This window comes from Procambarus clarkii, chromosome 44, assembly GCF_040958095.1.
Source record: "Procambarus clarkii isolate CNS0578487 chromosome 44, FALCON_Pclarkii_2.0, whole genome shotgun sequence".
Lineage (NCBI taxonomy): Eukaryota > Metazoa > Arthropoda > Malacostraca > Decapoda > Cambaridae > Procambarus > Procambarus clarkii.
This window is the reverse complement of record NC_091193.1, coordinates 21,308,917-21,323,509: the sequence shown is the minus strand read 5'-3', so window position 1 is coordinate 21,323,509 and position 14,593 is coordinate 21,308,917. Positions and strand designations below refer to the sequence as shown.

The 14,593-nt window shown below is 47.6% G+C and overlaps 2 protein-coding genes across 2 annotated transcripts in view; both read right to left on the bottom strand.

The window, feature by feature from the left end:
- Nucleotides 1-10,563, bottom strand: part of LOC123745335 (transient receptor potential protein) — a 22,794-nt gene extending 12,231 nt beyond the window's left edge. The window contains 11 exon segments of the mRNA XM_069300785.1: nt 334-467; nt 1,034-1,165; nt 1,618-1,820; nt 1,822-1,892; nt 3,830-4,064; nt 4,351-4,521; nt 4,814-4,967; nt 5,680-5,870; nt 6,122-6,217; nt 8,330-8,486; nt 9,896-10,563. Coding sequence (XP_069156886.1) covers nt 334-467; nt 1,034-1,165; nt 1,618-1,820; nt 1,822-1,892; nt 3,830-4,064; nt 4,351-4,521; nt 4,814-4,967; nt 5,680-5,870; nt 6,122-6,217; nt 8,330-8,486; nt 9,896-10,107 — 1,756 coding nt within the window. The 5' untranslated portion in view covers nt 10,108-10,563.
- A 2,512-nt stretch (nt 10,564-13,075) lies between these two features.
- On the bottom strand, nt 13,076-13,591 carry LOC138350169 (uncharacterized). Its single transcript, XM_069300499.1, has one exon. The coding sequence runs from the start codon at nt 13,589-13,591 to the stop codon at nt 13,076-13,078; it is 516 nt and encodes a 171-aa protein (XP_069156600.1).
- Nucleotides 13,592-14,593: the final 1,002 nt, after the last annotated feature.

The window sequence follows — 14,593 nt, the reverse complement described above, 5'->3', positions numbered from 1 at the left end:
CACAATGATAACAGAAAATAGGAAATAGAAAGAAAAGATGCTTTTGAAACCATTAATTGGTAGCACAAAATAACATGATAAATTATTGAAAAGTGGTGTATAAATAATACAAGCGTATGTTCCTCACTGTGACATATGGTTGGTGGAAGGTAGATGGTTGATAGATTGTATATACTTGAAGTATGATAGATATGGCTCAAGAGACTGTAGTGTGATCGAGACCCACATGAAATTACACAAATATTTGTGACAATTCTCTAAAGAAAACCTTCAGATGAGGAAGAGCGCTGTTTTGTTACTACTCGTGAGGCTCCAGACTCACGTCAAACTCACCACAGCCAAAAGAGAAGAGAACAAGGGTATAGATGAAGAAGAACTTGATAATGTCGATGACCATTCTCCCGAGGGCGATCTGCAGAGGTCCCATGTGAGGGTTGACGCTGAAGATGTGCACCAGCTTCAGGATACTGCCGAGACAAACCAACATGTAGGCCCTGTGGTCCTCTCTGTCTCTCTGTCTCTCTCTGTCTCTGTCTCTGTCTCTGTCTCTCTCTCTGTCTCTCTCTCTCTCTCTCTCTCTCTCTCTCTCTCTCTCTCTCTCTCTCTCTCTCTCTCTCTCTCTCTCTCTCTCTCTCTCTCTCTCTCTCTCTCTCTCTCTCACACACACACAAGTCAATTCAGTAACACATTCAGGAAAAGGAAGACTCATAGGGGGCAGACAAATTTAGGAAGGATTATTAGTTATATCATCATTTTCTATGTTCAAATGTTAAATAAATATGTCTCTAGAAAGAAACATATCCCTCAACGCTTCCCTGAAGTGCTTCCAGCATGAAATAGTCCCATGAAGATACTTTAAAGATTGTTCTAATATCAAACTTGCCCATAACACAAGAGCCTTTAGAGGCTTCTAATAAAATGGTCACTTACATCTAAAAGCATTAATGGCATCTTCAATAGTGGTCATTCTCACATATAACCTTGGATGATGCCTTGTGATGATAGTATAGGTAATGACCCCTGGTAGACGCACCTGAGGATGTTGCCAGCACCAAACATGCCCTCGGAGAGGAGCATGGGGTCGAAGTCCGGCCACATCTCCCTGGGATAGTAAGGGTCTTCCCCGTGCCACACCGCCCGCTGCGTCAGGAACCAAGCCGTCAGCCTGGAGCCGTCATCAACATTTGTTTAAATTAATATATACTAGTTAATTACTCGAACATCTATATTGTCACTCACACTATAGTGAGAATAAACATTCTATTCACCTAGGCACTAGGAGACTCGAACCGCCAACCCCACGGTGTGAGGCGGAAAAATCTTCAACTGAGCTATCGGGAACCCCTAATAGGAAAGATCTCAGAGGCAACAAACCCTTGCCCAACTGAGATTTTATACCTTCCTCGCGTGGATGTGGGGAAGGTATAAAATCTCAGTTGGGCAAGGGTTTGTTGCTGCCTCTGAGATCTTTCCTATTTGGCTTCCCGATAGCTCTGTTGAAGACCTTCCGCCTCACACCGCGGGGTTCGCGGTTAATATAATGGTTTAAACTAGCACTAAAGAAAGCTAATCAACTAGAGTAAAAAGGAAAAGGAAAATCTGGAAAAAGGTAAAAACCTGAGGAAAATCCAGTTCATGTAGAAGAAGTTGCAGATGTAGTCGACGATGTTCCAGAGGTCCTTGACGTACTCCACCACCCCGCTGTCCCACAGCGCCCGCATCTCCCCGAAGATGAAGCCGAAGATGAAGATGACGATGAATATCTCAACCAGGGAGGGGAAGCCGCCCCTCGCCTCCCGCTCGTACAGACGGAGACGCTCCTAGCATCCACTGGCTCCCGAAGAGCTCGATCACCAGAGTCTCCACCCGCAGCGACACCACCACCAGCAGCACTGGGGAAGAAGGTGATGGAGGAGCGAGGACGGCTGCTGTAACACGCCTCACGACGCAGTGTAAATGTGTGAGTGAGTGAGTGAGTGAGTGAGTGAGTGAGTGAGTGAGTGAGTGAGTGAGTGAGTGAGTGAGTGAGTGAGTGAGTGAGTGAGTGAGTGAGTGAGAGAGAGTGAGAGAGTGAGTGAGAGAGAGTGAGAGAGTGAGTGAGAGAGTGAGAGAGTGAGTGAGAGTGAGAGAGAGAGAGAGAGAGAGAGAGAGAGAGAGAGAGAGAGAGAGAGAGAGAGAGAGAGAGAGAGAGAGAGAGAGAGAGAGAGAGAGAGAGAGAGAGAGAGAGAGAGAGAGAGAGAGAGAGAGAGAGAGAGAGAGAGAGAGAGAGAGAGAGAGAGAGATATTAGTACTAGCTCTGGTACCAATCATTGATTGCTACCAGAGCTGGGGTATAGAAACGACCCAGCGAAAAGGTCAACGTCCGAGAGGTACGAATTCTGACCTAAAGAAGCACATTTCCATTTACTGGACATGTGCCTGACAAGGACATATTCTGTGAGACGGCGAATGTTATAGTTATTGTGATAAATAAATCAGCATGACAGTATCACCGTCGCAAGTGACGATGATATCCAGGTATTATATCAGTGTTGATCCAAGAGTCCAGAGCTGGTTCCGCCTCACGCAGTAGTATCAACCCGAGCACACGAGGCCAGACGCCTCCAGTGTCCGGAGTCTTCCAGCAGTACGCGCGGCCCAAGACACCTGCTCACACCTCACTGTGGGCGGCGTTTTTGTAACACTCACAGAAGGTTCAAGAGGATTCTAGAATTTTCATAGCTAGGCCTGACAGCTGGATGGACAGCGCTTCTGATTCGTAGTCCTGAGTTTCCAGGTTCGATCCCCGGTGGAGGTGGAGACTAATGGGCAAAATGTTTCTTTCACCCTCATGCCCCTGTTACCAAGCAGTAAATAGGTACCTGGGAGTTAGACAGCTGCTACGGCCTGGTTCCTGGAGGGGGGGGGGGTGTAACAAAAAGGAGGCCTGGTCGAGGATCGGGCCACGGGGACGCTAAGCCCCGAACTCATCTCAAGATAACCTCAAGATAACCTCAAGAGGTCTTTAGGACATAGTGAACAGTGAGTCTATAGTTCCGTAGAGTTATACTCGAACAATCTACAAGCGTTATTATTAGGTTAAACTTATGACTTCTTGATCTTATGAAATCAAAAAGTTTAACAACGAGGAACCCATTAACTGATGGGTGAACAGAGGAGTATGGTTAAGTATTGACGCCTAGTTAATCATCCCCTGCAAGGATACGAACCCAGGCTAAATCGCTCGCGAAGCACGGGGTGAGTATGTTACCACTGCGCCACATAAACTAAAACTTAAGAGATTGCGAGGAAAATGCTAAAACCAAACTTAAACATTGCTAGGCATAGTATAGCACATATATTATATACTATAATTTGCCTAGGATTACTTGGACAGGTTATGTTCATTAGTTATTTTACGATTTAATAGTATGCCATTTGGACTAAGTCAATAATACAAAACATGAAGGTTTTCGGGGGTCCAACAGAACATATTGACATGTTTGATCAAATAGTTCCTATAAATACCATCATTATAGGAGGATAGGCTGACTATGTAGAAACCCACAATACGTGTAGTGATCTGAATTGATATTTAAGAAAAGTCTGTTTATTACGCCGTGTTATATATTCGAATTTGCTGGTTGTCTGCTACAAGTCATATACATTTCACCATTTGACTTATTCCTTTGGCTGGGAAAGTGATATTCAAAAAGTCTTTCCCGCCGTTATTTTATTAACAAAAAACTCGGCACCTATACTTTATCCCTGGTATGTTTCCGAAATTACATTTCGGAGTAGAACTGAGTAAAATTGAAATTGGAATTAAGAAAGGAGAGAGGTAACTCACAGAGGAAGAAGCAGTAGCAGGAGGAATGGACGATAAACTTGATGAAGGGCTTCTTCATAGCTTGGCCGTAGGAGGAGCCTGGAGCGAAGAGGTAGGCGATACAGTACATGGGGAAGATGCAGCCTATCTTGGCGATCTCCATCAGCTGTTGGACGAGGCTGCGTCGCTTGAAGCCCGGCATGCCGTCGTACCACACCCGCCCCAGCAGCTGCTGCACGTTGGCGTGCGCCACAAACTGACCCAAGGAAGAAAGTTCCACGTGCTTTAATTACCACCTCATGCACTCAATCACCACGTCATGCACTCATCATTACGTCTGTTCAACACCACTAGATAATTCATGAAACTAACTCTTGATTAAATAGTCATTCAGACGTCAAATATATTGTATACATACTACAACATTAATGTTGTTTACTATGGCTTTTCCGCACACGACGGAAAATTATCGTGAACTAATCGCTTCTCTTCCGTATCCTAGTAAATGGTATGACAGCCAAACTGTCATACCATTTTCTTACCGACTTCTGGTTGTTGTTGACCGCCTCTTTGAGCCTGGCAAGGTGCATGAAGTCTCCATGCTGGTACGGCACTCCCTCAGGGTCGTAGTTGAGGATGATCTCTAGTTCGGTGATGGACCTCGTTTCGTCCACCAGGGCCATGGAGAACTCCTGCACTTGTTGTCTAAGATGCTGGCCCAACCAAACCAAACAATATCACTCTAAATATTTCGTCTACTACTATATGTTAATCAAAACAATAGTGAGTCGGTATTAGCTTTAACGACCTTAATATTAGATGCTCCCGCTTTTATCATTGTTGATATTGATAGACAGAATGAGTTGAAATGAGCCTACATTAAATTTTAAAGAGAGGAAAACTAAATATTCTTGCTTGTATTCAAGTTACTTTAGTTGCCCCTGTCATGCTTTGCTGTTAGTCGTAAATGTCAGTAGTTGGGAGAACGGAGGAAGATGGACGTACCGTGTAGTCATCCATGAATTCGTTCTCCATCACCGCCAAGTTATCGAGGTCCTCGCTGAGGATGAAGGTGGTGAGGAGCGGATCCTTGCTGGAGAGGCAGATGAGGGATGGCGAGGCCAGGGCCTTGTAGGCGTTAATCCTCGAGTGGGAGTGCCTGGTGCGTACACACAAGGAGAGTGCATGTTAGGGTTGTTTTATGAAGGGAAGGGAACTATCAGCGCCAAGCTATTACGACTATATAGCACTGGGAAGGGATCAGGATAAGGATTTGGGATGGGACGGGGAAAATGAATGGTGCCCAACCACTTGGACGGTCGGGGATTGAACGCCGACCTTCATAAAGGGAGACCGTCGCTCTACCGTCCAAGTGTTGGGTACCATTCCTTTCCCCTGTCGCATCTCGTTGTTTTATGAGCGGAGGTTAAGTTTAAGATGTTTGGTCCCGCTTATTGGAAGCCCATCCCCTGTTTTATTTCCAGCTTTTTGAGGTTTTGTTATCTTATGTTGGGCCTGGAATGGCCCTACCTTCTTTACCCTTGGTGCGGTAGGTCGTCGTCCAGTTGCTGATTGTGCTTTTAAGTGTATAATGCAGGGTCTGTCACTGAAGTGGCATAAGAGAAGTGGTATGTCTTCCCCCAAAGAGAGAAGTGGTATGTCTTCCCCCAAAGAGAGAAGTGGCCCCCAGCTCCCAGGACAAGAATGTGATTCTCCCGAACTCCAGGGCCGACTTAACCTAGGTATTTACCTCCCATTACCCCAGATGTTGCACTGACCAGGTAATTCATGATAACGTAACTGCATATTGCAGAGCGAGGAGGGGGGAATCACCTAGACATACAAAGTTAACTAACTTACTAAAGACTTACCTGAGGGAGTCCTCGGCGCTGGAGACGAGGCACTCGTCACAGGCGCACTTCACGTCGTGAGGCATCGGCAGTGTGGCGCCACGGTCCAGCAGTAACTTCAGTATCTCGTAGTTATTCCTGTGACCCGCCAGGATCAGCGGCGTGATGTCAGGAGTGAAGTTTGTCCGCTCGAAGTTGGTTTTCTCCCAGGACTGACGAAGGAGAGAAGATAAACATTACTCTCACGACTGCTACATAATTCCTGAAGCTGCCTAGCCGCTTCCACGCTGCCTCGTTGCTTCGTTTCCTTGATAAAACTGCTATGTAGTTATATTTTGGACAGTGTCCTATTCATCGTTCGTTTTCTACTGGTCACGCATTATGGCGGAATTAAATGTTCATATTTTATGGAATATTCAACAAAAAGGTCAAAGGGATGGTGAAAGAGATATATAATACTTACGTAAGGTTCTCCTGGCTTGTGGATGCTTTCTTCGTGGGCCAGAAGGACCTCGACGCCCTCCACGTACTCTTCAGCGATGGCGAAGAGCAGGGCGTCCTGGAGAAGAGAGAGAAAGAGAGGTAGCGGTGGTAAGTGGCAAGCCTGAGGGCGGCTGTGTGGCTGCGGGCGGCTGTGTGGCTGCGGGCGGCTGTGTGGCTGCGGGCAGTTGTGTGGCTGCGGGCGGCTGTGTGGCTGCGGGCGGGTGTGTGGCTGCGGGCAGTTGTGTGGCTGCGGGCGGCTGTGTGGCTGCGGGCAGCTGTGTGGCTGCGGGCAGTTGTGTGGCTGCGGGCGGCTGTGTGGCTGCGGGCGGGTGTGTGGCTGCGGGCAGTTGTGTGGCTGCGGGCGGCTGTGTGGGTGCGGGCGGGTGTGTGGCTGCGAGCGGCTGTGTGGCTGCGGGCGGCGGAGAATACTTGAGAGGTCGTAGAGGTCATTCAGGATGTCAGTAAGAGAGCAGAGAAACGTAAGACAAGAGATGGGAGACAATCCTCCTCAAATGATAGTACTTATAGGAATTATTTGGTCGAACGTTCAAAGATGGACTTTTACAGCCTACTGTGTTCACGTTTTGTACGGCACGATAAATCTCAAATATATAAACATTGCTAGGCCTGGTACCTAAGCGTATAGTAGCCTAACAGTATATTAAAGCTTAGTATTACTTGAACACATCAGGTTGGGTTCCTTATATAGTTCCTTTTGCATTTTCTAAGCGTGCCAACAGTCCATTTGTGTACGTGTAACCAAAAAGTTCTTATAAATACTATCATTTTAGGAGGATGGTCCGGAAAATAAGACAAATTCACCGAGGGAATTATCGAGGGACAACTGACTTGAAGGCACCGTGAAATTAGGACGTGTAGATGAGCGACTGTCAGCGAAACAGCAATTCTGACAGAAGGCGCATGTTTCACTAAGCACCAAGAGTTAACGTAGACAGGCGCTAAATTACCACTTCCTGTTTCAGTGACAGGAGGAAGAGAAAGAGATAGATCATACTTAAAAGCATGATCTATCATACTTAAAAGCATGATCTATCATACTTTTGTTTTGTTGTTATTATTTATTATTCAGAATAGGTGACCATCTGTCTCTCTAGCGGTTATGGATCGCGTTATGAATGATGTGGTAGAAGTGCGAGTAAGGAATTAGCTTCTGGGAGAGGGGACAGACACGAACAGTTTCTTTCGTAGCTGCGACATCTGCCAGGCCACTGCAGGCGACATCAATATCCCCGCGAGGCCACTGCAGGCGACATCAATATCCCCGCGAGGCCACTACAGGCGACATCAATATCCCCGCGAGGCCACTGAAGGCGACATCAATATCCCCGCGAGGCCACTACAGGCGACATCAATATCCCCGCGAGGCCACTACAGGCGACATCAATATCCCCGCGAGGCCACTACAGGCGACATCAATATCCCCGCGAGGCCACTACAGGCGACATCAATATCCCCGCGAGGCCACTACAGGCGATATCAATATCCCCGCGAGGCCACTGAAGGCGACATCAATATCCCCGCGAGGCCACTGAAGGCGACATCAATATCCCCGCGAGGCCACTACAGGCGACATCAATATCCCCGCGAGGCCACTACAGGCGACATCAATATCCCCGCGAGGCCACTACAGGCGACATCAATATCCCCGCGAGGCCACTACAGGCGACATCAATATCCCCGCGAGGCTACTGAAGGCGACATCAATATCCCCGCGAGCCCTGCCAAACCTCCCCTCACTTACATCTGCTAAAAATAAAGTACAGCTAATGTAGAATGTTGATCACACGCGATGAGAAAAAAAAATCCTGGCCATGAGAGCACTGCAAGAGTCAGGACAAATATCAGAGGAACCAACACTATGAACGGACTTCCATCAGCTGGAAGGAGATGAGATGCGGTTCGGAGGACCCATATACGACACTTTGAACCTCGCAAATAATATATATACAGATGCAAAAAGCAAGAAATATATAGAAATTGTAGCATAAAATTGAGGTGATGTTTGCCTACCTTGGTCTCCATATGCAGGCGATGAGTCACAATAACGTGGCTAAAGTATATCGTGAGTAAAGTAAAGTGGCAAGTCACAATCGACTTGAGAATGGTCCAGGACGGACCGAAACGTCGTCGTCCCTTCACCTTGTAGTGTGTGGTCTGGTCAACATACCTTGGTCTCTATGTTCTCTGCGAGTAGCATCTCCATCATGTCCATGTTCTCGTTTTCTACGGAGATGATGAGGGCCGAGCGTCCCAGCGGGTCCAGGCAGTTGATGTTGAAGCTCCCCACCCTCTTCTCGTTCTCCTTCATCCCTTTCTTGATGATGCTGTTCAAGAGAGAGAGACAGTGTGAGAGACAGACGGAGCGAGTGGACTCCGCAGCCTCTTGATGATGCTGGTGCTCAGATAGACAGGGAGTGAGATGGAGAGGTACACAGACACAGAGGACGTATGCTAATATACGTTAATCTTGTTATAGGTTTAGTTTTGTATAGTTTTTCTAATGGAAAGTATTTTAAACACCATAAATACTTATTTATTTAAATTCATTGTTTCCAGCCTGCTGCATCATGGTTCCAGGCCAGAACCTGCAATCTAGGGAGAGTTCCTCAGCTTCTGTACATTCATTATAACCCTTAACTTGTATCCACTTCATTATATCAGACCATAAATATAAAATAAGAGACCGACACAGGCACGAGGAACACCACCTCATGGACACCATCAACCAGAATAAAGGAAACTTGTAAGTTTAATACCCCGCCCCCCCTTGCTAACATATTACTTTATAAATATATATTGTAATACTTGAGCCTTCGTGAGTCTGGCCACTTCACTGCCCTCGCCTGACCTGACCTCATGTCTTTCACCTCCCCCTGACTTCACTGACCTCACCCCACCTGAGAGGGGTGAGGTGGACTCTGTACAAGTCCACGGTCCAGTATGTATCTTAAAGGCATAGATCTTTACGGGTTCACCATAGCCCGTGCTACATGGACATTCAGTTCTGAGTAGCTAGATCTAAAACAACAACGTGTCTCTTACATTTAAGCAAGGCATTACAAGCGGCATGTTACCTACCATTAACGTCTGCTCTAATATTGGTGTTTCAGACCATAATGTGAGTAGATTAAACATTGGTCCATACTCATATTAGTATGATCTCCACCTTTGTGGACTGGTCTTAACCTGGCTTTCTCAACCATTGTTTTGAGTGCTCAAGTCTGCTCTAGGTAACACCTCAGGGCTCGGGATATATATAGACAACTCTGATCATTTTCAACAAGTCTTTCACTGTGGCTTTTTGTTGTTTGGATCTTATTTACTGGGGTTGTTTTTATTAATGAAAAATCTTGCACAATGGAACCATTAGGACGTGATGTATCTTTGATTAGATATTAAGGCTGTACGATAGGATCGAACCCGCGTCCTTGGACTTCCCAGACACACTATTAAATTCAATGATAGCGTCAGCACCTAGCGGCACCTTGCTACCATCAACAGTGAGTCTGAACAGTTTATTGTGTAAGACTGTTTTTGATCAGACATGCCGCAGTGCTTGTTATATTTTGTCTCGTCTCAATTTATTTGTTGGAATTTATTTTCATAGTTACTTAATTACCGTCCTTTGTTATTTTGGATAATATCGTAGATAGCTGTGTGGGTGTAGGCTGTGCTGAGTGTACTACTTAACGTTTGCCAGGTTGAATACAGGCTGTGTAGTGCTGCTACTTACTGCTTAACAGAGGGAACATCTCCCCTCTCCACGTAGAGCAGGTAGCGCTTCTCCTCGTCGGTGAGGATCTGCTCAACATCCTCCTTTTCCAGGCACTTGAGATCTTCCTGGATCTTGACCACAATGTTTGGCGACTCCGGGCGGGCGGGGGAGGTGGCCCTCACCTCCAGCCTGTCGCCACAGCCGCCACTCTTGTCTCCTGTGGCACCCATCACGCCACTCACACGCCCTTACGATGCTGCAACTCCCGGCACTCTTTGCTCAAACATCCGACGACCTCAGCCTCGCGGGCGGACCACTGCGCCCCAGCCGACCGTGAGCCCCTGGAACAACAACAGGCACGTCGTAGATAAGGCTCCGAGAAAGGGCGCCAGCCACAACAACATAAGACAACGTTGTAACGTTATGCCATTCCCATGTTCTTCAGTGCTTCCATGCACCACCCATCCTTAAGTTCCATTAGTGCGGGTGGTGTGGGGGGAGCAGTGAGTGCGTAGGCGGCGTGCGTGGTGGTGCAGACGCCGGGGGTTCCAGACGTCCACTGTCGCTGCGAAAATTCCATCACCCCGCCGCTGAAACCCTTGACGTTCACCACAGACGCTCCCTCCTGTCGGCTTATTCTGATCCTCTCTTCACTCTAACAACCCCTCCCCCCCTAATCTCCTCCCCCCCCCCCTCACGCAAACATGACCCCCCCCCCCTCGCCTCCTTCTTCGACCTCAAAACTATTAGGGATTCGCTTTGTCCGTTTACAAAAATTTACATCAAATGTAAATTTTCATTCGAACAACTCAAGATTATAATCCATATGACAACTATTAATATAGAGAAGGGTCAACTTGTCATCCATATGTCAGCTATTACTATAGCGAGGGTTAATTTGTCAAAGATTATTAAAGTTTCTTACCTGTTTAATCTGTTATATAAAGTACACAAAGCACAAAATTAATATCAAATAAATATGTACATATTACTAAGATAATGTTTGAAATAACTGGAGAGTAATACGCGCTCTTTACAATGGTATTCTGTTCTCAGTGAGGACGGGAAGCCCGCCAGGCTAATCGCTGTTCCCCCACACAAGCCGACGACTGATCTTTCCCAACATGCTACCCACGAAGGGCGGCACTATCCTCAGTAAATATTTTCTGCTAGGTGAATAGAAGCATTAGGTGTACGGGAACGTGGCTAACATCTTGCTCTGCCCGGGAGTTAAACCCTGAAAATGGTTTCACTATAGCCATACTATAGTGAAACAAATCATCACAGTGGTTCAAACAGCTGTAAGTACGCTCACACATGTCATGATTAGACGGCAATGCGTGCGCTGTTTACAAGCGGGATTGGTCAAACGTAAATATATGTCATCTCCAACGAGGCAGGATAGTGAGGGTTCATGACAGCTGTGTCAATGCTACCACTGACTTACATGACACTGAGGAGTCATGGCCCACCTGAGTCATTGCAACAACTTATGACACTGTTTATACCGGAAACTACTAGCACTGATCCCCCGTTCCACTTCCGGCACTGACCACTGCATGTACTAAATGCCTGTGACATTTCCGGTGCGGTTCCCTAATGCACAGCAAGAATGGCACTGGTGCCAGAGGCCTTAATAACACATTTCAAAAATAAACTGATGACATTACCGCATGAAATATTGATCTGTGGCACTTACATCACTGGTCTCCGCGGCACTGAGAATTGATTCGTGTTGCGTGGCATAGCTGGCACTGATTCATCCGGTACAGCTGGCACTGATTCATCCGGCACAGCTGGCACTGATCCATATGGTACTTTTGACATTGATCCGTATGGCAAAACTGACACTGATCTTTTTGGTGCTTCTGGCACTGATTCTTGTGGCAGTTATGGCACCGATTCTTCCTGTACTTCTGGCACTGATCTCCTCGACGATGCCGACTCTGTTCCATTTGGCACTTACGGCACTGATATGCGAAGCACTGATCTTTTTGAGACGGTTGACATTGGTACCTGAAGCACTGCTGACATTGGTATTTGCGGCGCTGATGGCACAGGCTCTTGTGGCACTGCTGAGGTTGATCTATGTTGAAATGTTGACCCTCTTCACGTGGGTTAATGTGGCACATATGATGCCTACTGCACTGTTGGATCTGATCCCTGTTGCACTGTTGGCATTGATCTCTGATGCACTGTTGGCATTGATCTCTGGTGCACTGCTGGCATTGATCTCTGATGCACTGCTGGCATTGATCCCTGTAGCACTGCTGGCATTGATCTCTGATGCACTGTTGGCATAGATCTCTGGTGCACTGCTGGCATTGATCTCTGATGCACTGCTGGCATTGATCCCTGTAGCACTGCTGGCATTGATCTCTGATGCACTGCTGGCATTGATCCCTGTAGCACTGCTGGCATTGATCTCTGTTACACTGCTGCCATTGATCCCTGTTACACTGATGGCATAGATCCCTGTTACACTGCTGGCATAGATCCCTGTTACACTGCTGGCATAGATCCCTGTTACACTGCTGGCATAGATCCATGCAATACTGACCCCAGAAACATTGGTCCATGTGGCACTGTTCCCTTTTACATTGATATCTTTGGCACTGCTGATTCTGCCCCACGTAACACTTATCCCTGCAGCACAGCTGGCACTGATCTGCTTGGCACTGCCTGCAGTGATACGCTTGGATAATTCTCTGTGGCACAACTTGTCCTTGTGGCATTTCTGGCATTGATCTGTACAGCAGTGCTGGCACTGATGTCTGTGGCACTGCAGAAACTGATCCCTGGGATACTGCTCTCGCTGGTCTTTTCGGCACTGCTGGCACCGGTCCATCTGGCACTGACCCATCAGGCACTGGTCCCTCTGGCAAGCATCCCTGTGGTGCTGCGGGTATTGATCCCTGTGGCATGATGTCCTGATCAACGTGGCACTGCTGAAACATGTCCCTTCACCATAAGTGGCGCCAGTTCTTGTAGCACTGATTCTGTGGTGAATGGGGGGAAGAGCAGCCTTCAGCAACTTGTGGTCGCTTATAGTGTTTCTCCGGCTCGCAGAAATCTATATGAGCCGTAACCGTGAGCGCCGGGGAGACGACGAATTATATACCATGGGAGAGCTGCAGGCGACGGCTATCGTGGGAGAGCTGGAGGCGACGGATATCGTGGGAGAGCTGGAGGTGACGGCTATCGTGGGAGAGAGGTGACGGCTATCATGGGAGAGCTGGAGGCGATGGCTATCATGGGAGAGCTGCAGGCGACGGCTATCATGGGAGAGCTGGAGGCGACGGCTATCATGGGAGAGCTGGAGGCGACGGCTATCATGGGAGAGCTGGAGGCGACGGCTATCATGGGAGAGATGGAGGCGACGGCTATCATGGGAGAGCTGGAGGCGACGGCTATCATGGGAGAGCTGGAGGCGACGGCTATCATGGGAGAGCTAGAGGCGACGGCTATCATGGGAGAGCTGGAGGCGACGGCTATCATGGGAGAGCTGGAGGCGACGGCTATCATGGGAGAGATGGAGGCGACGGCTATCATGGGAGAGCTGGAGGCGACGGCTATCATGGGAGAGCTGGAGGCGACGGCTATCATGGGAGAGCTGGAGGCGACGGCTATCATGGGAGAGTTGGAGGCGACGGCTATCATGGGAGAGATGGAGGCGACGGCTATCATGGGAGAGATGGAGGCGACGGCTACCATGGGAGAGGGGGAAGGGAACTATCGAGAGAAACCGCCAAGCCATTGCGACTATATAGCACGGGGAAGGGATCAGGATAAGGATTTGGGATGGGACGGGGGGAAGGAATGGTACCCAACCACTTGGACGGTCGGGGATTGAACGCCGACTTGCGTGAAGCGAGACCGTCGCTCTACCGTCCAGCGCAAGTGATTGTGTATCATGGAGAGAGCGACAGCTTCGGGTGCAATTGTTAGAATGTTTACTAAAACAGTTATAACTGCCTTAATGTCTTTTCTGTAAACAGTGAAAGTGAGCACTTAGTTCTTTAATTAAAACTAAGACATCTAAGAATGGTAATTCGACTCTGATTCCTACTCAGCTTTAAATTTGATGCTAGGGGACTAATTAGTTCAACCAGTTAATGACTTGAGGAGGAAAAAAGCCATTTTTCCAATAAGTAAACATGTTCATCTTGGGGTATGTCTTGTGACGTCATTGTTTTCTTAAGGACAGAAGACAGTCGCAATCAGAGGCGAGGTCTCCAGCTGGAGGAATGTAACAAGTGGGGTCCCCCAAGGCTCAGTCCTGGGACCACTACTGTTCCTAATTTATGCTCATGATCTACTCGAGGGAGTGAGTTCGTACATGTCAATGTTTGCGAACGATGCCGAAATAATGAGGACTGCAGAATGTTGCAGAATGACCTTAACAAACTCCAGGATTGGACAAACATATGGTTGCTGAAGTTCAGATCGTAATAAGTGTAAGGTAATGAAGACAGGGAAGGGAGAAAGAAGATTATAAGATCTCCATTAATGGAAGGCAATTGCAGGAATCTGAGAGAGAAAGAGATTTTGGAGTGGATATAATTCCATCACTAACACCCGAGGCACACACAGGCAGGGTGACATCAGCAGCATTTGGGACGCTGGCAAACATTAAAACGTCGTTTAGAAACGATCAGGACGCGTTCAAAGCAATCTACACAGCTTTTGTTAGGCCAGTACTGAAATATGCAGCAC

Excerpts from the sequence above, each read along its gene's own strand:
- LOC138350169 (XM_069300499.1), bottom strand. The coding sequence starts at position 13,591 with ATGGTAGCCGTCGCCTCCATCTCTCCCATGATAGCCGTCGCCTCCATC.